The sequence below is a fragment of the Rattus norvegicus genome, chromosome 18, assembly GCF_021556685.1.
Source record: "Rattus norvegicus strain SHRSP/BbbUtx chromosome 18, alternate assembly SHRSP_T2T, whole genome shotgun sequence".
NCBI classification, from domain to species: Eukaryota; Metazoa; Chordata; class Mammalia; order Rodentia; family Muridae; genus Rattus; species Rattus norvegicus.
This window is the reverse complement of record NC_141551.1, coordinates 80,028,582-80,052,876: the sequence shown is the minus strand read 5'-3', so window position 1 is coordinate 80,052,876 and position 24,295 is coordinate 80,028,582. Positions and strand designations below refer to the sequence as shown.

Below are 24,295 nucleotides of genomic sequence, written 5' to 3'. Positions count from 1 at the left end.
CAAATCAAGAATGTTCATCAGGGGAAGGTCTCTGGAGAGAGTTGGGGTGTATAAGGCTAGGGAGAAAGGAATAGCCCATTGGACCAAAGAACAGGCTCTACTCCAATAGACTAGTGAAATCCCAACAGGGGCCCTAGGTAATTCCGTCAGTCACCTGCTTTGGGGATCACCGAGGCTATCTAGTTAACCATCTCTCTAAAGGAAAGGACACCGCTGTTAATCACACATGGGAGTAAGCTGTTCCCTCCATCCTGAGAGACAGAAAGCGTATCTATTCAGTGGTGGAGCATTTATTCCTCCAGAAGAGGTCAGTACCTCAAATCCTTCAGTGGAGGAAATGTTAGTGAGAAGGTCTGAACTCATTGTCCCCCTGGGCATCTTCTTGGTATTAGTGTATTTCACTAGGGCAGAAGGGAATAGAACAATTTCACCTCCCTGTCTGCCTGTCAAACACGGGTGACCATCACTCTAATGAACATGTGAACAGAATATTTGATCCATTACAACCAGGCAGTTGCATCCCCCCATGTCCTGTTCTCATAATAAAAGTTAGTCTTGGTTCTTAACCTGTTAGGTTAACTTTAGCTGGATCATTATATGTGAGGAAAACAGAGGGTCTTGTGAGGGCTGTAGGCAGCAGAGGTGTGTCTCTTGGTCTATAGACATGGGCTGGCTTGCTTTTCTTTTTCTTTTTCTTAAAACTAACTTTAAGGAAAATGTGCCCATGGACTTGTCAGCCCCAAATGTATGTGCAATAATTCCTAATTACAGATGAGGACTGATCTGTTCATTTAGGATTGTCAGTTGCCAGAATGTTGCTGTAAAATTATATTTAAAAGAAATGCTGTCTTTTACCCCGCACTTGATCCGTCCCTGTAGTACTCCAAGATATCTGGTAGATGTCTTCATCTCAGTCAGCAAAGCCTCTTACCTGCTTTGTTCTAGCTCATATCACACTACCAATGGCTTCTCTCTGAGTCTGGCAACAATTTCTCTACCCATCTAGTTCCCAAGGCAGGTTGCCACCAGACACGTCTCCAGCCACCACATATTCTCTTGAACTTTTGAATTGCCACATGAAAGAACACACAACACAATAACCTCTGATCCAATTGATAATATCTAATTTGCTCATCTAGACACACAAAGCCCTGTACACATCCATCCCTTAAGAACATTCATAATGACCTGTAAAGGTGCAGAAAGGAATCTTAACATCTGTCTCCATGCTCTCCCAGCTGCTTCTCTCTCTCTTGTTCCAGTCTCCTCCCCTCTCTAAAACTTTTCTCCCACCCATCCTTCCTTCTCATCCAATGACAGGCCTCATTCTATCTTGTACCTGCCTTCATTTGCGTGATGACATCATCTTACATCAGAAAGAGGTGTTACATTCAAGAGTTTTGCAACTAGGAGAAAGCATTCCTCTAATTAGTTGGATTTTATTATCTGTGATTTAAGGTCACCTTTATTACCAAGGGAGGTTTATTCATTATCTTGAGTGACAACCAAACAGAGGAGGCATGGCTAGCTAGTACATATGGGTACTGTCTAAGTTAGGGTTACCATTGCTGTGATGAAACACCATGGCAAAAGGCAGGTTGGGGAGGAAAAGATTTATTTGGCTTATGTTCTTACATCTATTCATCAGTGACGAAAGTCAGGTCAGTAATTCAAGCAGAGCAGGAACCTGGAGGCAGGAGCTGATATGGAAGTCATGGAAGGGTGCTGCTTACTGACTTGCTCATCATGGCTTGATCAGCCTGCTTTCTTATAGCTTCACAATGGACTGGGCCCTCCCACGTCAATCATTAATTAAGAAACTGTCCTGAAACCTTGCCTTCAGACCAGTGTTAATGGAGAGATTTTCTCAGGTGAGGCTCTGTCCTCTCTGCCTTGTGTCAAGTTGACATAAAACTATCCAGCATAGGTACACAGGAAGGTCTGGGGTGTGCACACATGTAGATATTTTCAGTCTGAAATGGACTCTGTTGGTATAGTTTTCACAGAAAAGAACAAGACAGGCATCATATGTAACAGTCAAAGGGGGCTGTTGTCTGTTTTATTAATGACCCAGGCATAGTTAGCTAATCATCTAGATGTGATACCATAACAACATTAGAATCTATCTAGAGTCCGTTTGGTGGCAGATGGACCAGAGATGGCCTTTTCTAGGGGCCAGTCCTGGGAATGGCCAGGAACTTTGGAGAAGTCGGTGAGGGAGGAATTGAGTCAGGCACAGGGGAGGAGGGGATTAGGAAGTGGAGGGGATCTTGCAGCCTGATTTGCAGTCATCACACCTCTTTATTTATACAGAACTCAGTGGGCAAAGATAGATTCATGTTGTTCCAAAATATAGATCATATTATTTTTGTCGCCAGACATGTGTTTTAACTTCTTCTTGGTCATAAGTTTAGTCGTTATTGATGAACAGTGACAGAACATAGTTATCTTTCACAATCATTTTTCCTCACCAACCCCAAAACCCAACTTTTTTTTTTTTTTTTTTTTGGTTCTTTTTTTCGGAGCTGGGGATCAAACCCAGGGCCTTGCGCTTCCTAGGTAAGCGCTCTACCACTGAGCTAAATCCCCAGCCCCCCAAAACCCAACTTTTAAGAACCTTATGGTTTCAAGGGCACTAGACAGGAAAAAACTCTCCTAGAAAGTCTGGGTGGATTACCACATCCCGAGCAGTGAATTATCACCTTTCAGTGGTCAGAGTGTTCATTGTCATTAGGGCAAGAAGAATCTTAGGACAAAGCTGCTGCAGTCATTATCCAATTTCTTCCATGACAGAATGTTTATTTTATATCTTTGTAGAATTTATTCATATGTCTTGTCTTGACATTCTTTTGTTCCTTGATCATATGACACCACAGTGGCCCCACACAAGCTAACTTTTCTAAGAAAGAAGGGGGAGATCTTAATACTTCATTCTTTTATCATTTTTCTGTACCATTCTTTGTCCATCAGCATAAGTCCCTGTGTAGGGCAGAGATATACCTCCAGGCAATCTAACTTTGTTGCTATATATTTTCCGTGAGGGGCATACCATATGCAGCCCCAGCCAACCTTAAATGCCACATAATCACCTGAGCATATAGTAGGAGAGCCTCCTAAGATCTCTGATGTCTTCATTTGAATCACAACCTCAAGGGTGTAAGGAAGACTTTCAAGTAGGGCCAGATAAGAATATCTCTCTAAAATTGAGAGGAGTTGTATGCTCAGGACTTTCCTGGGGAAGCCTAGAAGCAGTCCTTCTGGGAGGAGGCATAAATGGTTCATAAGAAATTTCCCATCAATCCAATGTCCCCAAGTTGTATGATATTAAAAGATCTACAAGCATGCAATATATGGATCTTAAGACCAGAAGTGGAGGACTACAATATGCTGGCTTCATCGTTCAGCTGGGCTTTGCTGGATCTTTGCCAAGCAGTTGTGCTGGCTTATGACATTTGACATTCCAATTATGCTACAGACCACCCAGGGGAGTGTGTCAACAGAGGGACCAAGGCTTGGATTTCAGGTAGAGAATGGATTCGGCGCGACAGACAGACACAAACTTGAGGTGTGTGCTGCTGCAAAAAGCTTTACTTCTTGGCATAGATTTAAGCAGTTAGAACAGGTACATCATAATTGGCAGTCGTCCAACTCTTATTCATCACCCCACCAAATGTCCCTTGCAAGGAGGAAAGCAGAACGTACAGTCTAGGAAACAATTCTCAGCCTCAAACAATAGTTTAGAAAACTGCAGTTATACTGCCAGACTTGTGGGCACCAGGTATGCATTCATCATTTACCTTTGTTTTAATAAAGTTTAAACTCTATATTTATGCCCCCTCAGAATAGTAAATGAAACTTTTATAACCATAGTTAACTCTTGATAAGTTTGTTCAATTTGTTGGAACTTGTCTATGATCTTTCTAAAAGAATCGTTACTATTTTGAATCATGCTAAACAAAACTTATCCAAAAGGTGGGGGAAGGGCTTTTCTGGAACAGTCATGTTCTTAATAGCTGCAATTAATTTCTCTCCTATTTGCTGGGAACTAATGGGTGCAGCAGTTGAGTTCATCGCAGCCGTTGAGTTTATCAGGGTCATGGTGATGTGAGACGTTTCCGTCTCTGAACTTTCAGTTCCTGAGACATCTAAAGGTACATGACCATCTTCCCACCTGCTATATTCTTTTTTTTTTAAGACTTATTTATTTATTATGTATGAGTACATTGTAGCTGTCCTCAGACACACGAGAAGAGGGCATCGGATCTCATTACAGATGGTTGTGAGCCACCATGTGGTTGCTGGGAATTGAACTCAGGACCTCTGGAAGGGCAGTCAGTGCTCTTAACCACTGAGCCACCTCTCCAGCCCTGCTATATTCTTAAAATCAGATATTGTTGACAGCTTAAAGTTGCTAAGATTACCAAGGCTAGAACACAGAAGGCACCTCCACTGCAAGCATAGACCCTGGTCATCATCTATTTGTAGGGAGACTGCCCGGGACCTCCAGGAGGCCAAGCCATTCCAGGCACAGGCCTCTGTTCTGGATAGAAACAAAGCATAAGAGCTTCTGGTCACACAGACTCCACTGGAGTGGGTGTGGCACCTTTAGATATGACTGTGCCAGCCAGCCATCTTTCTCAGAGTCTGAGGAGAGAGACTTCCACAAGTGTAGTGAATCCATCTTTTCTCTGCAGTTGGGACCTCAGTCTTACTGGTAAGCGGCACCTGATATGGTCACTCCCAGGTGACTCAAGCTTGGCCTCCTTCTAAGATTTAATTAGAACTCAATCATGGGGTAAACTAGGCTCTTAAAAGGAGGTATCTGAGGGTTTGGGGATTTGGCTCAGTGGTAGAGCACTTGCCTAGCAACCGCAAGGCCCTGGGTTCGGTCCCCAGTTCTGAAAAAAAAAAAAAAAAAAAAAAAGGAGGCATCTGGGACACCAGGCCCTGTTACCTAAAGGAGAATAAGACAAAGGACAAAACACGCACATAATTCCATAGAAAATGGTCTCTGCTCTTCAATGCATGAAGACCAGCAGATTGACCCAAATATGGCAGCCTGTAGGATATTTTATAAACAGATAACTGGTCCTTCCATGGGGCCATTCTGATTCACAGGCAGGCAATTGGAAGACAGTGTCCAGGGGAGCTCTGTCTCCAGGACAAGTTTGGATAATTGATTCTTTAGAGCTTGATTAATCTCTTCAATTTCACCTGAGGAGGGAGAGTTCCAAAGGTGTGCTAGGCCCAGTGACTTGCCAGAGTCACCCAGAGTCTCCTGAGAATCTCAGCTGTAAAATGGCTTTGGTTATCTGAATCTCTATTTTCAATTAACCTATTTCTAAGAGCACTTTACCAACATTAGAAGCAGCAGCACTTGGCAATAGGATAGCTTCAGCCCAATTAATTAATTGATCACTATAAGTAAACTACATCTAAAAAATACCGGCTGCCGGGGGCTGGAGAGATGGCTCAGTGGTTAAGAGCACCCGACTGCTCTTCCAGAGGTCATGAGTTCAAATCCCAGCAACCACATGGTGGCTCACAACCATCTGTAAAGAGATCTGATGCCCTCTTCTGGTGTGTCTGAAGACAGCTACAGTGTACTTATATATAATAAATGAATATATCTTTTAAAAAAAAATACCGGCTGCCTTGAGCATCTCTGTGTAATCAATTTGGACACTCTGAAAGGGTCTTTCCCAGGGTGTTGGAATTTAAGGCATGGGGTACCACCACCTGTTGTGGTAAATATTAAAAATAGGTAACCTTTATCCTGTGGTAGGCCAGCACCCGTAGGGCCACGTGGCACTGTAGGGTACTTATATCTCAGCAGCTCCACGCTGCCCCCAAGTACTCTCAGACCTAGGCAGTCCTTTCCAGCTTTGGTTTCTAAAGTAAGTTCCAGCATCCACAGGGCCATATGGAGCTATCCATAACTTATCTCTGGTTAGTATCTCTTCTGGCTAGCAGTGAACTGTCTGGTTCCGGCTACCCGGTAAAATCATGACTCAATAAGCTGTAATTTATCAGTCAGATTTATGAGTTAAATTCCCAATCCACAATACATCCACACAATGAACTCACAACCAATTGACCAAGATATAAACCACCCACCTAGATAAGGTAAATTGACCTATAGAAATCCATCCCTTGGGGTTGGGGATTTAGCTCAGTGGTAGAGCGCTTGCCTAGCAAGCGCAAGGCCCTGGGTTCGGTCCTCAGCTCCAGAAAAAAAGAAAAAAAATCCATCCCTTAAGAAATATATATATATATATGTATAACTACCTAGGGCCATTTAAGACCGCCCGGATCTGGGTCATCCTTCTCCATCTTGATTCTCCCCTTTCCCTTCTCTCTCGCCTCACAAAAACTTTGTCCCCACCTTACCTTTTTACTATCCAATCATGGCCTTGACCTAACTTGTGCCAGCCCTCACCTGGCTATAGACATCCACCTACAACCACCTACCTGCCCTGCCGAGATATATATCTCCAAAGACACAACCAGAGTTCGTATAGATGGCTTCTTCCTTTTCTTTGGTTATGTTAGGGCTGGGTGAAGAGCAAGCTACACGCTCGAGCACAGCAATCTGGCTCTTTCACTGCCTTCAGTCTCTGCTCCTGTGATAAAGTCTCATGAGCAGCATCAACGTGGGAGGAAAGGTCTGTTTCATCTTATGGTTGACGTCCGTTGTGAATGTAAGTCAGGGCAGGAGGCTGGGGGGACGCTGATCAGTGGCTTGCTCCTCCTGGCTTGTTACAGACCCTAGGACCACCTCACCATGGGTAGAGCCACCCACAATTCGTCCCCCCCCACCACACACCGCACACAAGTCATTAATCAAGAAAATGCCCTGGGCTGGAGAGATGGCTCAGCAGTTAAGAGCACTGACTGCCCTTCCAGAGGTCCTGAGTTCAATTCCCAGCAACCACATGGTGGCTCACAACCATCTGTAGTGAGATCCGATGCCCTCTTCTGGCGTGTCTGAAGACAGCTACACTGTATTCATATACATAGAATAAATAAATCTTTTTAAAAAAAAGAAGAAATTGTTCACATTACCACATTTTAAAAGCAATAATAATAATAACAATAATAACAATAATAATAATAATAATAAACTATTTTAAAAGAAGAAAAGAAAAGGCCTTACAAGCTTACCTACAGACCAATGTTATGGAGGCATTTTCTCAATTGAGTTTCCCTCGTCTCAGATGAGTCTAGCTGTGTCAAGCTGACAAAGTACCAGCCAGTACATGCTCTATCAGGGAACGACCACTATGCCTTTTCCCCATTATGGTTTGAGGGAGCCATCTTTAAAGATTTGGAGTCCTTGTCAGAGAGTTTTCTGAGGTCAGGTTGGACTTGGTGAGGTAGTCTACTTGATTTAGACAGTGGTTGGTGTTCTCAGGGGCTCTGAGTCTCACTGCAGACAAGGAACATGCTGGGTTTGAGGGACAGTTGGTGGTAAGGCTCAGATCATACTTCTCAAATATTGTGGCTTCATACTTGAGGATTCTAGGGTCAGTGAACCATCCTCGCCCCTTTAATCTGACTTGGTGCAGGCCCCAGTTGTCAAGGAGCTTGCAAAGCTTAGCTCTCTGCTCTCCTTGGTTGATGGTACAGTGGTTGATGATATAGCTGCTGCCGCTGACTGCCTACATGTGGGTCACTCTGTAGTTACAGGGTCTAGGGGGCTGGAGAAGAAGGTAGCTCGTCTCTGGCCCTATGACTGAGAGTTATGTCTTAACTAGGGTCTCATTGCTGTGATGAGACACCATTACCAAGGCAACTCATATAAAGGTAAATATTGGGTCTGGCTTAAAGTTTCAGAGGTTCAGTCCATTATCATCATAATGGGAAGTAAGGTAGATTGCAGGCAGACTTGGCTGGAGGAGTCAAGAGTTCTACATCCTGATCCAAAGGCAGTCAGGAAGGGACACTAAAGCAACTTCAATTTCATAGCTTCTTGTTCCAATGTCTGGTCTTTTGGGCTCTTCCAAAGGGCTTGGGTCACTTCTTTATGTCTACCCTCTCTAGCATTCTGGGCTCTGGTTAACTCTACTCCGCTGCTGCTGCTGTTCTTAATGGTCATCCCATGATACTGGCATCTCCAATACAATGGGGGTTTCTGTTGCAACTCGGCTTCACCAGTAGCCTCTCATAGACTGTCCCCATGGTGTCAAGCCTCATCTTCTTTGCATTATCCATTCAGTCATGGGCCGTCAACTGCAATTGAGGCTACACCCTCACCAGTATTCTTCCCTGGCCTCACCTGTTCTCTCCTCTTTAATCCTTCAAAACCAATACCACTTGGGTGACTCTTACACATTGCCAAGTCCGACTAACAGCATGAGTTACAGCCTTGACTATCTCTAGAACACAGCATCCTCCTCCTCATCATCCTCCTCCTCATCATCCTCCACCTCCTCTTCTTCTCCTTCATATTTTTATAAATTTATTAAAAAATGAAAGCAATTGCAATGACATCAGTGATCATCTGTCCTCCCCTACTGGGGAGTGCTGGTCTTTTTTTAATCACCACTAATTTCTTAGCTCCCACTAATCAGTGAGAGGCCAAACCTACTCCATCTAGGGACTGGACTCCATCATAGAAAAAAAAAGAAAGGGTTGGGGATTTAGCTCAGTGGTAGAGCACTTGCCTAGCAAGCGCAAGGCCCTGGGTTCGGTCCCCAGCTCCGAAAAAAAAAGAAAAAAAAAAACAAAAAACAAAAAAAAAAAGAAAAAAAAAGAAGAAGAAGAAGAAAAAAGCCTGATAACTTGAACCGCAGCTGAGCCCAAGCTGCAGCCAAGTACCAGGAAGGACCCTAAGGCTTGTCCTTGGCCCATACCCAAGAGTTACTCCCTAAGTACTTCCTAACTGCAGCCAATCAAGATAAGTCTGATTGCTTCATATGTACTTTTAGACTGTTTGTGATAGTTCGTGGTCTTGCTTCAGAGCACCCACCTGTCAGCTTACAATATTTATTCTACTAGACACTTACCAGGGTGGACACCCCCTCACTTGCTCCCATTTCCTATAAAACCTTGTTCTGATGAGGGACCGAGGCTAATTCACCAAACTGTCCTGTTGCATCAGGGCTGATGGTGAGTAGGCTTAAACTTGAGTTTGTAATAAAGAGACCCTAGTGTGGGGTTGGGGATTTAGCTCAGTGGTAGAGCGCTTGCCTAGGAAGCGCAAGGCCCTGGGTTCGGTCCCCAGCTCTGAAAAAAAAAAAAAAAAAAAAAAAACAAGAGACCCTAGTGTGATTTCCTTGGAGTCAGCTCCTGGATGGTCTTTTGGGGTTCATGAACAAGGTACAACCAGCATCAACTGTCCCAGTAAACCCTTCTATTCTTGACTCTGATCCCAGAGCTACATGGTCGAAGCTGCCAAGTCCTTCTACTAGCTGTGGGTGGAACATGGCCTTCCTCCCCACCCCTGTTCTATTACATCATCAACAGCTTTCTGTTTTGAATGATTTCATTGACTGCCTAAGCTTGTCTTGAAACTGCTTGGCTGTCCTGGGACTTGCTTTGTAGACTGACCATGAACTCAGAGATCTGCATGCCTCTATCTCCTGAGTGCCAGGATTAAAGAAGTGTACCCCTACACCTAGACCTAAGCTGTTTTTTTTTAATCCCTTTTCACGAGATCTTTATAAGTTCTAGATTGTAGTTCATTCCAGATTTTGTCTAGTTGACAACAGAGAATACCAATCACAGACTCTAAAGACCATTCCTTTCGTTATATTTACAAACAGAAGGGCTTCTCAAGTGAGGGTAGTTCTGGTACTGGGCTGAAACAAGATTTCTTCAGCTTTGGGCAAAATTGACTTCTCAAGGTACTGTATAATGGTTCATGTTCTAGGAGTTTGAAATAAAGGCTTTGGATTTCAAGGCCGTGTGTCAGTCATAGTCTACAATATTTGATTAGTCCAAACTTTTTCTGAGATCTGTTTTATTTTTTAAGTGTCTAAGGGTTTTACCTGAATCACAGACATGCCTAGTACCTGCAGAGGTCAGAAGAGGGCATTGGATCCCCTAGAGATGGACATATGGATGGTCCTGGGCACATGAAACCACATTGGTGCTAAGAACCAATCTCAGGTCCTCTGCAAGAGCCAAATGTGCTCCTAACCTCTGAGCCATCTCTCTAGAACCATCTAAGGACACCCCCCCCCCAATACTTTTTCATTTTCTCTTTTTTTTTTTTTTTCGGAGCAGGGGACCGAACCCAGGGCCTTGCGCTTGCTAGGCAAGCGCTCTACCACTGAGCTAAATCCCCAACCCCTCATTTTCTCTTGATAATTAGATGCCCTAAATATGGGAATTCATTTTCATTTAATTGTAATTTTCCTTTGAAGATCTTTAGGCCCCATGTTCATTCATCTTGGGATGTCACTGACAGGAAGAGATCATTCATGTACTGAATCAGGTTTACTGGGAGGAGCGTCTCCTCCTTCTCCTCTGGTCTTTTATTTTTAAGATTTATTTATTTATTATATATAAGTACACTGTAGCTGTCTTCAGATACACCAGAAGAGGGCATCTGATCTCATTATAGATGGTTGTGAGCCACCATGTGATTGCTGGAATTTGAACTCAAGACCTCTGGAAGAGCAGTCAGTGCTCTTAACCATTGAGCCATCTCTCCAGCCCCTCCTCTGGTCTTGATATTACTTTATTTTGTTTGGGAGAGAGTCTTACCATGTAGCCCAGGTTAGCCTAGAACTTACTGTATAGACTAGGATGGCTCAAACTCACAGAGCTCCCTGGAAGCTCTGTTTTAAAGAGCTGTTCCGAAAAGTGTCCAAATGAGATCAGTCTGTTGGTATGACTTGTTTCCTATCCATCTGGAGAACCTCCCACTCAAAGGTGAAGAGATCCCCACTATCCTCAGCCAAAGGAAAAGCCCCAGTGGATCTTTTAGGTCAACAATGCTGAAACAACTACGATGCTATGGAGTCTTTCTGAGGAGAACATAGGGAATTGAGAAACATAGAGTGTTGGCCGTGGACTATCTTGGTTTCACTGCTCAAAGGTCTTGATACCATTGGTAAAAATCATCACATATTCTCACAGTAAGTCTCACTGGCAAGTTAGACAGAGACATACAGAGCTTGAGAAGGCCATATCATACCAAACCATTACTCATGGTGTTAATCCTAGTCTCCCTTTAAGCGTATGGGACACTGACCTCATCTACACTGAGGAATTTAGAGTACTATAGATCGAAGGGATCTTTATATCCCCTTTATTTCTAATGTTGTGTTAGACCTCAAGAAAGATATCCTTTTCTGCTTGCCGACTCAAAAGGCACCTATAGGACCACAGGTGGTGGTTACAGTCAATGCTCCAGCACTAGCCACAAATGGCCGTGGCCGTTCAAATCCTCTCCTGCTAGTACTGATGGAGGATGGTAATTACACATGCCCCTGCTTCAGTGACCTGTGCCAGCTTACCTGAAACTACAAGGGGCCCAGGACTCAACATCAGGCACGCTCAGCTTCTGGTGATTTCTGCCTCATTAGAGCTTCGCCTCTTTCTTAGAAGGTTACTTAGGGTTCTCCGAGAAGGGTCTCCTTTGTCAGCGTCCTTCATCAGTCAGCAGCGTGTGAGCCTTGCCTTTGGCAATGGGAATGAATCTAAGTCAAGCTTAGCCTCAGCCAAAACTTTCAGGTCAAATTGGCTGATGAGATCGCGGTAGATAAATGGTACAGAAGCTTAGTCTTTGTGCCTTTGCCAGGCATGCATGACAGTGACAGACTTACCAAGGGAAGAAGAGGTCAGAAGTGGAGAAGGTATGCACTCGGGTACTATACTGTGTGCACTGCAGTTCAGCAGACAGACACGGCTAGGAGAAAGAATCATAGAATCATATACAGGGAGCTGAGAGGGTAGGGATCTTTTCTTAGCAGTAAGGGATGACTTACTGTCATCTCATGTGTGTGACTATATCTGAGGGTATAGAGGTCTCACTACCTCGCTAAGGAGTAAATTTTATTCATCTATTGTCTTTCTAGAGCCTGGCCTCTCTGGGTAAGAGTCTAAACATTTGTGTAAGATCTCACAAATCCCTGAATCAGGACTGTCAGCGTGTAGGGATGGTTGGTTATATCTGCCTATACATTTCTTAGAACTGCTGCCTTCATCTTGAGGGAGGGCGGCTCTTTGAAGGAGGCCCCGCCTTAACCGCCCCCTGGGTCCTTGCCACTCCTCTCTGTAGGGACCCTTGGACCCTGTTCTGCCAGTCTGGGATGGATCTGGGATTAACTCACCCCGGAAAAACCTGAGGGTTTTGTTTTCTTCCTTTGTATTTTGTTCTAAACCAATCACCGTGAAAAGCTGGGTTAATAAAACACGTTTTTCCACTGTCATAATAAATTCCTTGAAGCAGAAACAGAACAGAGCAGCCTTCTCCACGCAGGAACATTAGGACGGCAGGAGACTTGGTAAGTAAAAATTTTGATGCCCAAATTGGTGTTGCAGACAACCTCTGGCAAATGGGAGACAAGGGTCTCAGGGGCAGGTTCAAGAGAGATGCTAAGCAAGACTGTTGGGCAAAGAAGTTTCTTAGACGAGTTATTAATTCATGAGCAGATAGACAGCGGTTGTGGGGGCTCTGGGTAAGTTCTGGCCTTAGCAGCATAGGCTGATGATGGTGAAGACTCTGAGAATTAAGCCCTTGTAGCAGAGTTCATTCTTAAAGTTCCATGAGAAAGGGAGAAGACTTTTCACCATGAGACTGCAGTCAGGTTCCCTGGTTCCCCAGCAGGTAGCAGAGAACTATCTGGGTAACAGGATATATGGCCACCAATAGCCTTTGATGTAAACTCATTTCCCCAGGTAGAAAATCCTGGCACCTGGAAGTCTGTTCTTCTCTCAGGCTTCCCGGACCAATAGGATGCCTGTCAGGGGCTCCTGCAGGTACTGTGGCCTTGAGCAGTAGTCTGGATTCTAACGTTGCATGCCCAGCTTTTCTGTCTATATTAGAAGAAATAAGGGAATGGTTTTAGAGGGGGAGGAAGCAAAGGATAATGGGCATTAATGCAGAGGCCGCAGCACCGTCATCTCCTATGTAGACCCTCATTGTCCAGGACTACTAGTGGGGTAACAGGTTCAGTTCCAGCTCCCTGCTCTCAGCTATTTGTGCTGCAAGTGGATCGTCATTGGTAAAGGTGGCTCAGGGTTGGCGGAGCACACATGTTGACTAGCCTGGAGCAAGAGGATGGGGAAGGACAAATGATGTCATACGGGGCAGGAAGTCTGGGCAGCAGCTGTCTAATGATTTGGGTGCCTTTTGACTCCACTCGGAATTCCAGAAGCCCGATTAGAATCCTCCTAATGGCCCCTTTGTTAGCATCACCTTTAGGGAGTATGTAAGCTTCCACCTTTCATTGTGGAAATGCGTTTAGGCTAAACTTGGTCTCAACTTCAGCTTTGGGCCATATTGGCTGGTCAGACTACAGTACTGGTTGCTATAGAAACTTACAGTCCGTGTGACTTTGCCACATGGAAAAGCTAAGATTTTGAGGATCTGCTCCTTAGGCTAAGGTGGGCAGCATGGCAATGGCATAGCTGAGGATACCCTAGGAGAAGGTTAAAGTATCTGAAGCTAAGACTGGGACACTGGAACCTTTGTTCCAAACACACTGCACCCAGCACTAGTAAGCAGAAACCCAAGCTTGAGACAGCCGTCTGAAGAAGCTCTAAGGCCAGGCCTCTGCTCCAGAACCCTCATCTGTCCAGTCTCCCTTCCTGTTGTTCAGCTCTTCTTTCTACAAACACAAACACCAAGAGTAGAATGGTTTGAGGCCCAACATCATACACACACACACACACACACACACACACACACACACACACACACACATACACACACACAGAGGTACACACACAGACACACTGACGCAGCCACACACACACAGACACACACAGACACACACACACACATAGAGATACACACACAGACACACTGACACAGCCAGACACAGACACACACACACACACACACACACACACACACACACACACATATATGTAGAGATCTTGGTCCCTGGTGGCTTCATGCAACTATGAAATCTCAGTCCTTGTACCTAAAGATCTGAGAGCTGTTTCTTTCTCTTCCTGTGGTGTTTTACTTCCCCCCAAACTCTCCTCCTCCTCTTCTGCTTCCTCCTCCTCCTCCTCCTCCTCCTCCTCCTCCTCCTCCTCCTCCTCCTCCTCCTCCTCCTCCTCCTCTATATTTATTTAAAAACAGGGTCTAACTATAAAGCCCTGGATGTCCTGGAACTTACACTACAGACCAGGCTGGCTTTGAACTTACAGAGATCTACCTGCCTCTGCCTCTGAAGTGCTGGGACTAAAGGCATGTACCATCGTGCTCAGTCTCTTTTCTTTTTAAAAATAACCTCCCCTACCTTTTCTTTTTGAGGGAAATGGGTTTCTGAGCCTCCATCCTACCTGAGGAATATGGGTAGCTGCTGGATTCTGAAGGAGAGGCATTTTTCTTTAAGTGTGTGGCCCGTGGTATGTGCACCATGTTCAATTGCAAGGTCCCACACTTCAGCGTATATAAGCAGCACAAGTTGAATTAATTACCAAAAAAAAAAAAAAAAAAGACACACTATTGGGGAAGGTGAGATGTTAGGGGGAAGTCTGGGAATGAACATGATTAAATTACATAAAGTCTAAAAGAATTAATAAAAACATTTGAATTGAAACCCTCTTAGTAACAACTGGATGGGAAATAAATTCAAATGTTAATCAAATGTCAATGACTTGCCAAGCATCTTCCTGTCTGAGACTGGAGATGCAGCTTGATGGTATAACATTTGTACAAGGCTCTGGTCAATCCCCAGTATAGAGGGGGCATTTTGCAGTCTCAAAGAGCCCAACGTGAGTTCTCCTTGGTACTGGAGCCTCTCTCTCTCTCTCTCTCTCTCTCTCTCTCTCTCTCTCTCTCTCTCTCCTCCCTCCTCCCTCCCTCCCTCCCTCCCTCCCTCCCTCCCTCCCTCCCTCCCTCCTCTCTCTCTCTCTCTCTCTCTCTCTCTCTCTCTCTCTCTCTCTCTCTCTCTCTCTCTCTCTCTCTCTCTCTCTCTCTCTCTCTCTCTCTCTCTCTCAGTTCGTGGAAGGGTACCCTGGTTGTTTCCTACAGGAGTCATTTGCCCCTTGGCATCAGGATGTAGCTGAACCAGCTTTGTCTGGGCCGAGGCAGAAGACAGGAACAGGCCGGCAGTGCCACCTGCTGGCTGAAAGTGATCCCAGCAAGAGCAAGGCTCAACCACTGCTTACACAGTTCTCGTACTCAGTGATAGTGGAGTGCTATGTGGATGCCTGGTGCTTTATGTCTGTATATTAGTGCATATAGCTTACAATTTAGCCAGGTAACAATGCATGCAACTCAACTATTCGTAGTTTGGTTTGGGGGTTTTTGTTTTTTCAGTATATGCACAGGGTTGAATCTCCATTGCCACAATCCATTCCAGAACATTCTCACTGAAAGGAAACTTCTTCCTCATTGACAATCACTGCCTCCTTCACCCTAGCAACTTCTCACTGGCCCCTATCTCCATGTATTGATCTATTCTGGTCTTTTATACAAAGGGAAACACTCAATATGTAGTCCTTCATGTCTAGCTTATTTCTTTCAGCCCTATGGTGTGAAGGCAAGTGCTTGCCCACTAAACTATCCCTACCCTATCAACACTTTTTATGACCAAATACTTTATCATTTTCATCATCCAAATAATATTTCATTACAGGGATACATGGCCTTTGTTTATCCAGTCACCAGAAGATGGCCTTTTGGTCTGGTTCTGCCTTTTGGCGACTATAAATAACACTGTTGTAACTTTTTTTTTTTTTACGTTATTTCTTGTGTAACATTTCTATTTCTCTTGGGTATATGACTTAGAGTAGAATTGTTGGGCCGTATAGAAACATGTTTAATCATATGCAGAAGAGTCAGACTGCTTTGCTTTTAGGGTTTCTTTTTTAGTTTAGTTTGTTTGTTTGTTTGTTTTTTGGAGACAGAGTCTCTCCGTTATATAGCTCTGGCTGTCCTGGAACTTGCTATGTAGACAAGGCTGGCCTTAAACTCACAGAGATCTACCTCTGCCTGCCCCTGCTTCTGAGAGCACCAAGACTCGAACTCGGGTTGTCAGCCTCAGTGAGAAGCATCTTTGTTCGCTGAGCCATCTTACTGGCCCAGGAGTCTTTACCATCAGCATATGAAGGTTCCAATTTCTCCATCCCTGCACTAGCACTCACTATCCAACTTTGATTCTTGGCCACTGTATTCACATGAAACACTGAGTTGTGGGTTTGCTTTTTCCTCAGTGGCAATATCTTGGCAACTTTGTTGATATGTGTTTTGTTTCATCATGTTTTAGACAGGTTCTAAATGTGCCATCCAGGTGCAGACTCAATTTGACTTAGGATCATGTCTAAGCCAAGGAGGAAAAATTTCCCTAAAGGTATCCAAGAATGTCAGGGTAGAGTCATTCCCCAGGAGTAGCCTGAGGGTGGGGATGAAAGATTAGAGGACCTGGAAGAAGATGGGGGATGGTAACTTGTGCACAGGACCTCTTTAGAGACCAGGGAGGGGAGAGGAGTACATCAGAATACAGAGTGAGAGACTGGCTGAGAGATACAGACCAGGAACAGAGGATGTTCTCTGCCTGTGGCTGCTTCTGTGTTACTGATAAGAGGGAAACTTCTAAGTTTCTTCTTTTTGTGTTTTAGGACACTCCAATTGTAGGCGCTGGGGAGGAAACCCCACCATATGCACAGGATTTAGGCACCATGAGGTTTTCCCATGCATCTGTGCTTGGTTTCACTTGGTGCTCCCCCACACCCCCTTTCCAAGCAAAGCGCCTCCCACCTTTCTTTCAGAACTGGCTTCATTTATGGGAAATAAACCAGGGGGTAGAATATTACAGGAATAACTTGAGTTTCTTGGCTTAAAGACAAGCTCATTTTTTACTGCCATAGTTACCACTAGCAGCCTCTGGGTGTACAGGATGATTTTGAAGACTCTGAGGTCTAATTAAAATCCATTGGTATCAGACGATGCTGTATACACTGTCAAGGAAGAGGGGAGATCGGTCATCCTACCCAGGTGTGGAGCCTGGGAACTTCAGTGATAGCCAGACCCTCAAGATATCCTTGATGGGGTTGGGGATTTAGCTCAGTGGTAGAGCGCTTGCCTAGAAAGCACAAGGCCCTGGGTTTGGTCCTCAGCTCCAAAAAAAGAAAGAAAGAAAGAAAAAGATATCCTTGATGAAGCAGGAATGATGCTCGACCTCTAGAGGAACTAACAGCTGGGTGATCAGCCTTATGGCCTGCTCAATGGGAAGGAATCCATTCCTGGTTACCTTAGCCTAGTCAGCACCTGTGGCTAAAGAGGTCCAAGACCCTAGAGGAGAATTTACTGGTGTCATTTCCCTAAACAAACGTAATTACAAACTGCATTCCAAATATTCACATACCCACAGATAAAAAGCCTCTCCTTTACATTTTTTTATGTGCCTTGGTGTTTAGCCTGCACCTATGTCTGTGTGAGGGTTTCAAATCCCTTAGAAATGGAGTTACAGACAGTTGTGAGCTGCCTTGTGAGTGCTGGAAATTGAATCCAGGTCCTCTGCAAGAGAAAACAGTGCTCTTAACTACTGGTCGTCTCTCCAGCCCTAAAGAAGCTGTTTCTTCTTCCTCCTCCTCCTCCTCCTCCTCCTCCTCCTCTTCTCCTCCTCCTCCTCCTCCTCCTCCTCTTCTCCTCTCCTCCTCCTCCTCCTCCTCCTCCTCCTCCTCCTCCTCCTCCTCCTCCTCCTCCTCCTTCTTTTCTTTTCTTTTTTTTTCAGAGCTGGGGACCGAACCCAGGGCCTTGGGCTTGTAGGCAAGTGCTCTACCACTGAGCTAAATCCCCAACCCCAAGAAGCTTCTCTTTTGCAACAGCTGAAGACTGTTAAAGAAGTCAGCAGCTGGTCAAAATGCAGATAACAGGTGACTGTAGGGTGCCTAGCCCAAGTTGATACATCTACAATGTAGCCTTAAACCTAAGCCTTAGATACATCTACAGTTCAGCCCTATACCCAAGCCTTAGATACATCTACAATGTAACCCTATACCCAAGCCTTAGATACATCTACAATTCAACCTATACGCAAGCCTTAGATACATCTACAGTTCAGCCTTATACCCAAGCCTTAGAAAACATTAAGGGAGAGAGGGAAAAAAGACTGTAGGAGCCAGGTGACTAAGGTGCCTGCTCTACATAGTGTCCCTAAACCTGACAGGGAACATGATCCCATGATGTCTTGGCAAAATGACTGCTTAAACAAGTCTGCCATTATGACAACACCAGCAGATGTGCTAGCATGGACGGGAAAGTCAACAAGGTCCTACTCATAGATGAAGAGCTACAAGTGTGTTGGAGACACCCCTTATTAAGCTCAAGATGCTTGGGATCCCTGATGATAAGGGAGAAAAACCTGACAGGGATACCATATCTCAGTGCTCGAGGCTATGGCCTCTTGTGGGCCCCAGTATAAGTACCGAGAGGCCCCAAAGCCTGCTTCTTTAGCACAAGCACTGAACGATGTCATTTCTACAACAATTCTTAGTACTTATCATTCTCCTTAACTATTTACTGTTCCTTCTCTTTCCTCCTTCCTGGATTAAACCGGTATTTGGTGACCTGGCAAGATCTAGTAGGAGCCCGCTTGATATCTGATAATATTAAAAGCTGTTCATGAATTCAAGAGGAATGTATGTTACAGTCACTCACTCAAGGTGGAAAGGAAAGTAACCTGGAGCTGTGGGTAGAGATGGATAAATCTGCAGCTGTTGGCTCAGTTGCAGTCTCAATGTTGTATAGTAAAACAGGACATTGTTGTTATAAAACTGAAGCTGGAATAATACAGACATATTTCCCAGAAAGTGAGCAATGAGTTCCTTGGGTTCAGGGATGATGGTGGCACCCCCTTAGGAATTCTCCAAACAGATTTAGTGAGGATGTTCTTGTAGACAGACAGATGGAGTCCTGGATGTTTGACCGGGATTGGAGATCCAAAGACTGCAGGGTCAGCAGTGTGACCTCATGTTTGCCCTTTTATTAAACCATACTGTCTCACCTGTCTAAAAGACATTCACTTTGTGACTGCAATACTGCAGCCCCCGACCTCACCAGAGACTAGTGGTCAGGAAATTTAAAAAAAAAAGTGCTTGCTTCAAAACTTCTGTGTTTGAGATTATATAGTCCCCCTTTTTTCTTCTGTTCTAAATCTGTACTACTCTGTATCACAAGAAAATGTTGGCACAGAAAAACAGAGAAGCATTTACCCACCCACTATGAACTTTGTAACCCAACTTCCTCGTATGATTTCAATAAAAGACTGGGGCTGAGTCAAGTCTATATGGGCATTCTGACTCCTGAGTTCAGAATGTTCTCATGGAAATGACCAAGTCTGTCAGTTTCCTCAACCGAGGTGTTTCCTTATTCATCTACCAGGTATCCCTAGCCCTTGATGACCCCTGACTCATGTCGAGGTTGGACCCTGGCACAAGTGGTTGCTAAGAGTAAGAATCAGTTTCCTCCAAGAACAAGCTCCTAGGTGTGTTGTTCAATCGCATGTGGTCAGCCCTAGATGTGGGTACATATTAGCAATAGTAAACAAACTCAGTGGGTTACATGTGTTTGAATGAGAATGGCTTCTGTATGATCATGTCTTTGGAAACAGTTGTTGCAGTGGTCCTCAACTTCCCTAATGCTGACTCCCTTTAATGCAGTTTCTCATGTTGTGATGACCCCGAATCATAAACATATTTTTGTTGCTACTTCAAACTGTAATTTTGCTACTGTTATAAATTATAATGTATATCTGTGTTTTCTCATAGTCTTAGGTGACCAATGTAAAAGGGTTATTCAACTCATAAAGGGGTTGCGACCCATGGGTTGAGAAATGCTGGTTTGGTGGAACTGTTTGGGAAGGATTAGGATGCATGGCCTGTTGGGGGAGGTGTGTCATGGGGGTGAGCTTTGCAGTTTAAAAGGCCCATGCCACTCTCAGCTAGGGCTCTCTCTCTCTCTCTCTCTCTCTCTCTCTCTCTCTCTCTCTCTCTCTCTCTCTCTCTTTCTCCCTCCCTCCCTCCCTCCCTCCCTCCCTCCTGCTTGTGGATCAGATATAAGCTCTCGTTCACTGTTCAGTGCCATGCTTGCCTGCCTATTGGCATGCTTCCTGCCATGATGTCATAGGCTCTAATGCCTCTAGAACTGTGAGCCCCCAAATTAAATGCTTTCTTTTATAAATTGCCTTACGCATTGCATTTTGTCTCAGCAATATAAAAGTCCCTAAGACATATAAGAAGAAGGGAGGGTGAGACGGGTATATCTCTGAGTTCAAGAACCGTCTGGTATACAAAATGAGATTCAGGACAAGCAGGACTGTACAGAGAAACCCTGGCCAATCAATCAATCAATCAATCAATCAATAAAAGCAAGCAGCAGCATATGTTTTGTTAGTCAGTAGTGGCTCATGCCTTTAATCTCAGCATTTGGGAACATGAGAGGCAGAGGCAAAGGCAGGTGAATCTCTGAGTTCCAGGACAACCTGTTCTATAGAGTGAGTTCCAAGATAGCCAGAGCTACACAGAGAAATCTGTCTCAAACAAACAACAATCACAGAGCAGAAAGAAAGAAAGAAGGAAAGAAAGAAAGAAAGAAGGAAAGAAAGAAAGAAAGGAAGGGAGAGAGAGAGAGAGAGAGAGAGAGAGAGAGAGAGAGAGAGAGAGAGAGCAAAGAAGACATAAATTTTCTAGAAGAGTAGAGGGATATGGAGGGCAAGCAGAGAGGGAGAGAGTGATGTAGATGAAGCATTCATATACGGAGTCCTCAAAAGAGGGGGGCAGTGATGGTGGTGATGGAGCAATGGTTCAGTGGTTAGGAGTACTGATTGCTCTTCCAACGGACCCAGGTTCGATTCCCAGCATCCACATGGCAGCTCATAACTATTTGTAACTCTAGTTCCATAGTCTCTAAACTTCTCCTCCATGGGCACCAGGCATGCTCATGGTGCACAGCCAGACATGTAGAAAAAACACCCACATCCATAAACATTTCTATTAAATTAAATTTTAATCTTCAGAAGTTTCAAAAAAATCCATTAGTTTTAAAAAGGAAGCATGTGGGGAAAGATGTGAGGAGACACACTTCTGGTTCGAGCGTCTCTGGTTACATTAGTCCAAATCACGTGGAGCAGCAGCTTTGGGTAGCAATTGTATGAAAGCATTTGAAAGGTCAGAAGCCCAATGCTGGCTTTATTTTAATTGTTGCCAACCCACAGGCTTCATCTCCCGCTGCACTGCTGCTGCGGGCCAATCATAGGCTTCATCTCTTAGTCACTGCTGCTGTGGGCCAATCATAAGCTTCGTCTCTCCTGGGCACTGCTGCTGCAGCTGGAGCGCGGAATGTTATCTCCTCCACACTCTGGGACGCTGGACAAGCTCTTCCAGTACATAGACCTCCACCAGGATGAGTTTGTGCAGGTAGGAGAAGCCACACGTGATGCTCTGCTTGTTCCCTTCAGAATCTGGTGGCAGCAATTTACTGGGAGATGTGGAATTTTGTGCCCGGAGATATGATTCCATTCAAAATAGTGATAACTTCTTTCTAGGATAAAATATCAGGGCTCATTAGTTTTGTGGGAGAGATCCCTCAGTCCTGGGCTCTAGAAAGACATTCTCTGTCCTTAGCTGGTATTCATAGCACCTCTGCGAGATCATGATTATTCTAGTCCGTCTTAGCCTACTGACAATATTCCTTAGTTGCCGAAGATATCTAAATGGAACAGGAGAATCTTTTACACGTCAGTGCCAACATCGATAGTCTTTGCTTCATTCCTAACACCAGCCTGGTTACCAGGATGTGGGGTGGACACGTGGGAGAGGAGAAGACTAGAAAGAGGCTTTGGGAGCAAAAGGAGGAGGGGAGCAGTAGGAGAGGAGTGGTCTGTGCAGGTCCTGTGTCTCACTGGACAACTTCGTCTCCTGATCCACGGGCTCTTGTCCCTTCTGTTGGCATCTGGGCCCATGATCACAGCTTTCCCACACTGACGTAGGTTTTTTTTTTTTGTTGTTGTTTTGTTTTGTTTTGTTTTAAATTCATGGTCACATGTAGCCCAGGCTATCCTGAGCTCAACACCAGGTAGAGGATGAACTTGGATTCCTCATCCTCCTGCCTCTGCCTAGGACTGTAGGTGTGTGCCATTGTGCTTGACTTCCCACACCAGTTTCATGCATCTAGGGCCTCCTTTGGGTCTCACTAGACTTCATCTTCTACACCCCTAGTACCATGTTAATCCAGTGGTTGCACCCATCAGCCAATATTAAGAATATTGTCATGCAAACAGAGACGAAGCCTTTGTGCTTCAAGCAAAGACACCAAGTTGGCTCCCCAGGTCAATGTTCTTAAGCATGGTTTCCATATAATCCTTCCTCCTCTACAATGGTCCCCTGACCGAAAGACAGCCTGGATTTCTGGAATTCAATGGTCAATATTGCTTGATTTCATCAGGTGCTGTGTTATTTTTTTTTGTTTTGTTTTTGTTTATGTTTGTTTTGAAACCAGGGCCTTACTATCAAACAGCCTCAGTTGGATAGCCATTGAGCCTCTGGTCTCCACTTGTCTTTGCCATACCTGTTCTAGGATTACAAGCATGCACCACTCCTAACAGCAAAAGCCAGCTCTGAGGGATGGAATTAAGGACTTAGTGCTTGTAAATCTTCACAGGTGAAATGTCGCCTCACTCCGACACTTGCTGTCGAGCGTCCCCGAGACTGTAAACTAACTTGCAGGATTCCACGAACTGAAGAGCATTCAGGGAGCTAGCTTGTCTCCCATCAGCCCCTACCCAACTGGACAAAGGCTCTTGTCCCCATCTGATAACCCTTCATTGTGTTTCCTCACAGACCCTGAAGGAATGGGTGGCCATTGAGAGTGATTCTGTGCAGCCCATGCCTCGTCTCAGACAGGAGCTCTTCCGGATGATGGCCTTAGCCGCAGACAAACTCCGGAACCTGGGAGCTAGGGTGGATTCTGTAGACCTGGGTTCTCAGCAGGTATTCGGGGGTCTCCTTCCACATCCATGGCCATCTTCCTTAGGTGGTGTCAAGAGAAGCACTTACCACAGCCTGCAATCCCCACAGCTTCCAGGTTTCCCATAAGAATGAGACATTGTACCTAGTCTAAAATCAGACTGGGCTGCGGACTTCTGGTCATAGCGGGACTGGGGGCAGGCAAAGAAGAACGTGAAGGCCATGGGTGTGGGTCACTTTGTTATTGGAAGACCTGCCCTTCTAGTTCTCCAAGCACTTCCTGCCCCCCTTGCCCTTTCCTGCATGCATGGGCGGAACCCTGAAACACCATATGAAGAGTGCGCTCTTTCCCTGGAACCTTCCTAGTTAGGGCCGCTATTGCTGCAAAGAAACACCATGACCAGAAAGCAGCTCAGAAAGAAAGGGGCTCGTTTGGCTTACACCTCCACATCACCGTTCATCCCTGAAGGAAGTCAGGACAGGAACTCAAACAGGACTGAATCCTGGAGGCAGGAGCTGATGCAGAAGCCATGGGGGGATGCTGCTCACTTTCGGGGCTTTCTCAGCTGCTTTCTTAGGGTACCCAGGACAACCAGACCTCACCCACAGTGGGGTGGGTCCTTCCCAAGCAATCACTAAGAAAATGACCTATGCCTGGATCTTACAGAGGCATCTTCTCAATTCAGATTCCCTCCTTTCAGATAGCTCTAGCATGTGCCAAGTTGATATAAAAACAGTCAGCACAGAACCATTGCTGAACTGCCTGCCATTCTACCACAGTATATCTGTATTAAGGCTTCCAATGCCTCCTCCTTAAGCACTGAGAATCTTAAGGTCAGAATCACCCAATATTGGATTTCCAGGATTTGGGAAATCTGCTGCTGTAAGCCATTTGAGATCTGAGTTCTTGGAAGAATATTTCCAAACAACTATATACAATTTGGCATTGTATATCTAATAATTACTGATTATCATAATTCCAAGTTTTATATTGGAATATAATAATTTATATTCCAGTAATGCCAGCTATTGGAAAGATATCATGGTATACATTTTTGCTTTGTGGGTTTGTTTGTTTGTTTGGGACAGACTCTCATCATGTAGGCTTGGCTGGCTTAGAACTCACTCACTTTGCACCAGGCTGGTGCAAAGGCATAGAGATCTGCCTGCTTTGGCTCTTTAGACCTAGGAATAAAGG

The 24,295-nt window shown here is 44.8% G+C and overlaps 1 protein-coding gene across 4 annotated transcripts in view; it reads left to right on the top strand.

Annotated features, from left to right (window-relative positions):
• The window catches only part of Cndp1 (carnosine dipeptidase 1), a 47,217-nt gene that overhangs the window by 2,151 nt on the left and 20,771 nt on the right, over positions 1–24,295 (top strand). For 2 of the 4 annotated variants that reach the window (XM_087592703.1, NM_001007687.3), the window contains 2 exon segments: positions 21,348–21,549; positions 22,972–23,121. In XM_087592703.1, coding sequence (XP_087448829.1) covers positions 21,472–21,549; positions 22,972–23,121 — 228 coding nt within the window. In that variant the 5' untranslated portion in view covers positions 21,348–21,471. 4 annotated transcript variants of the gene reach the window in all.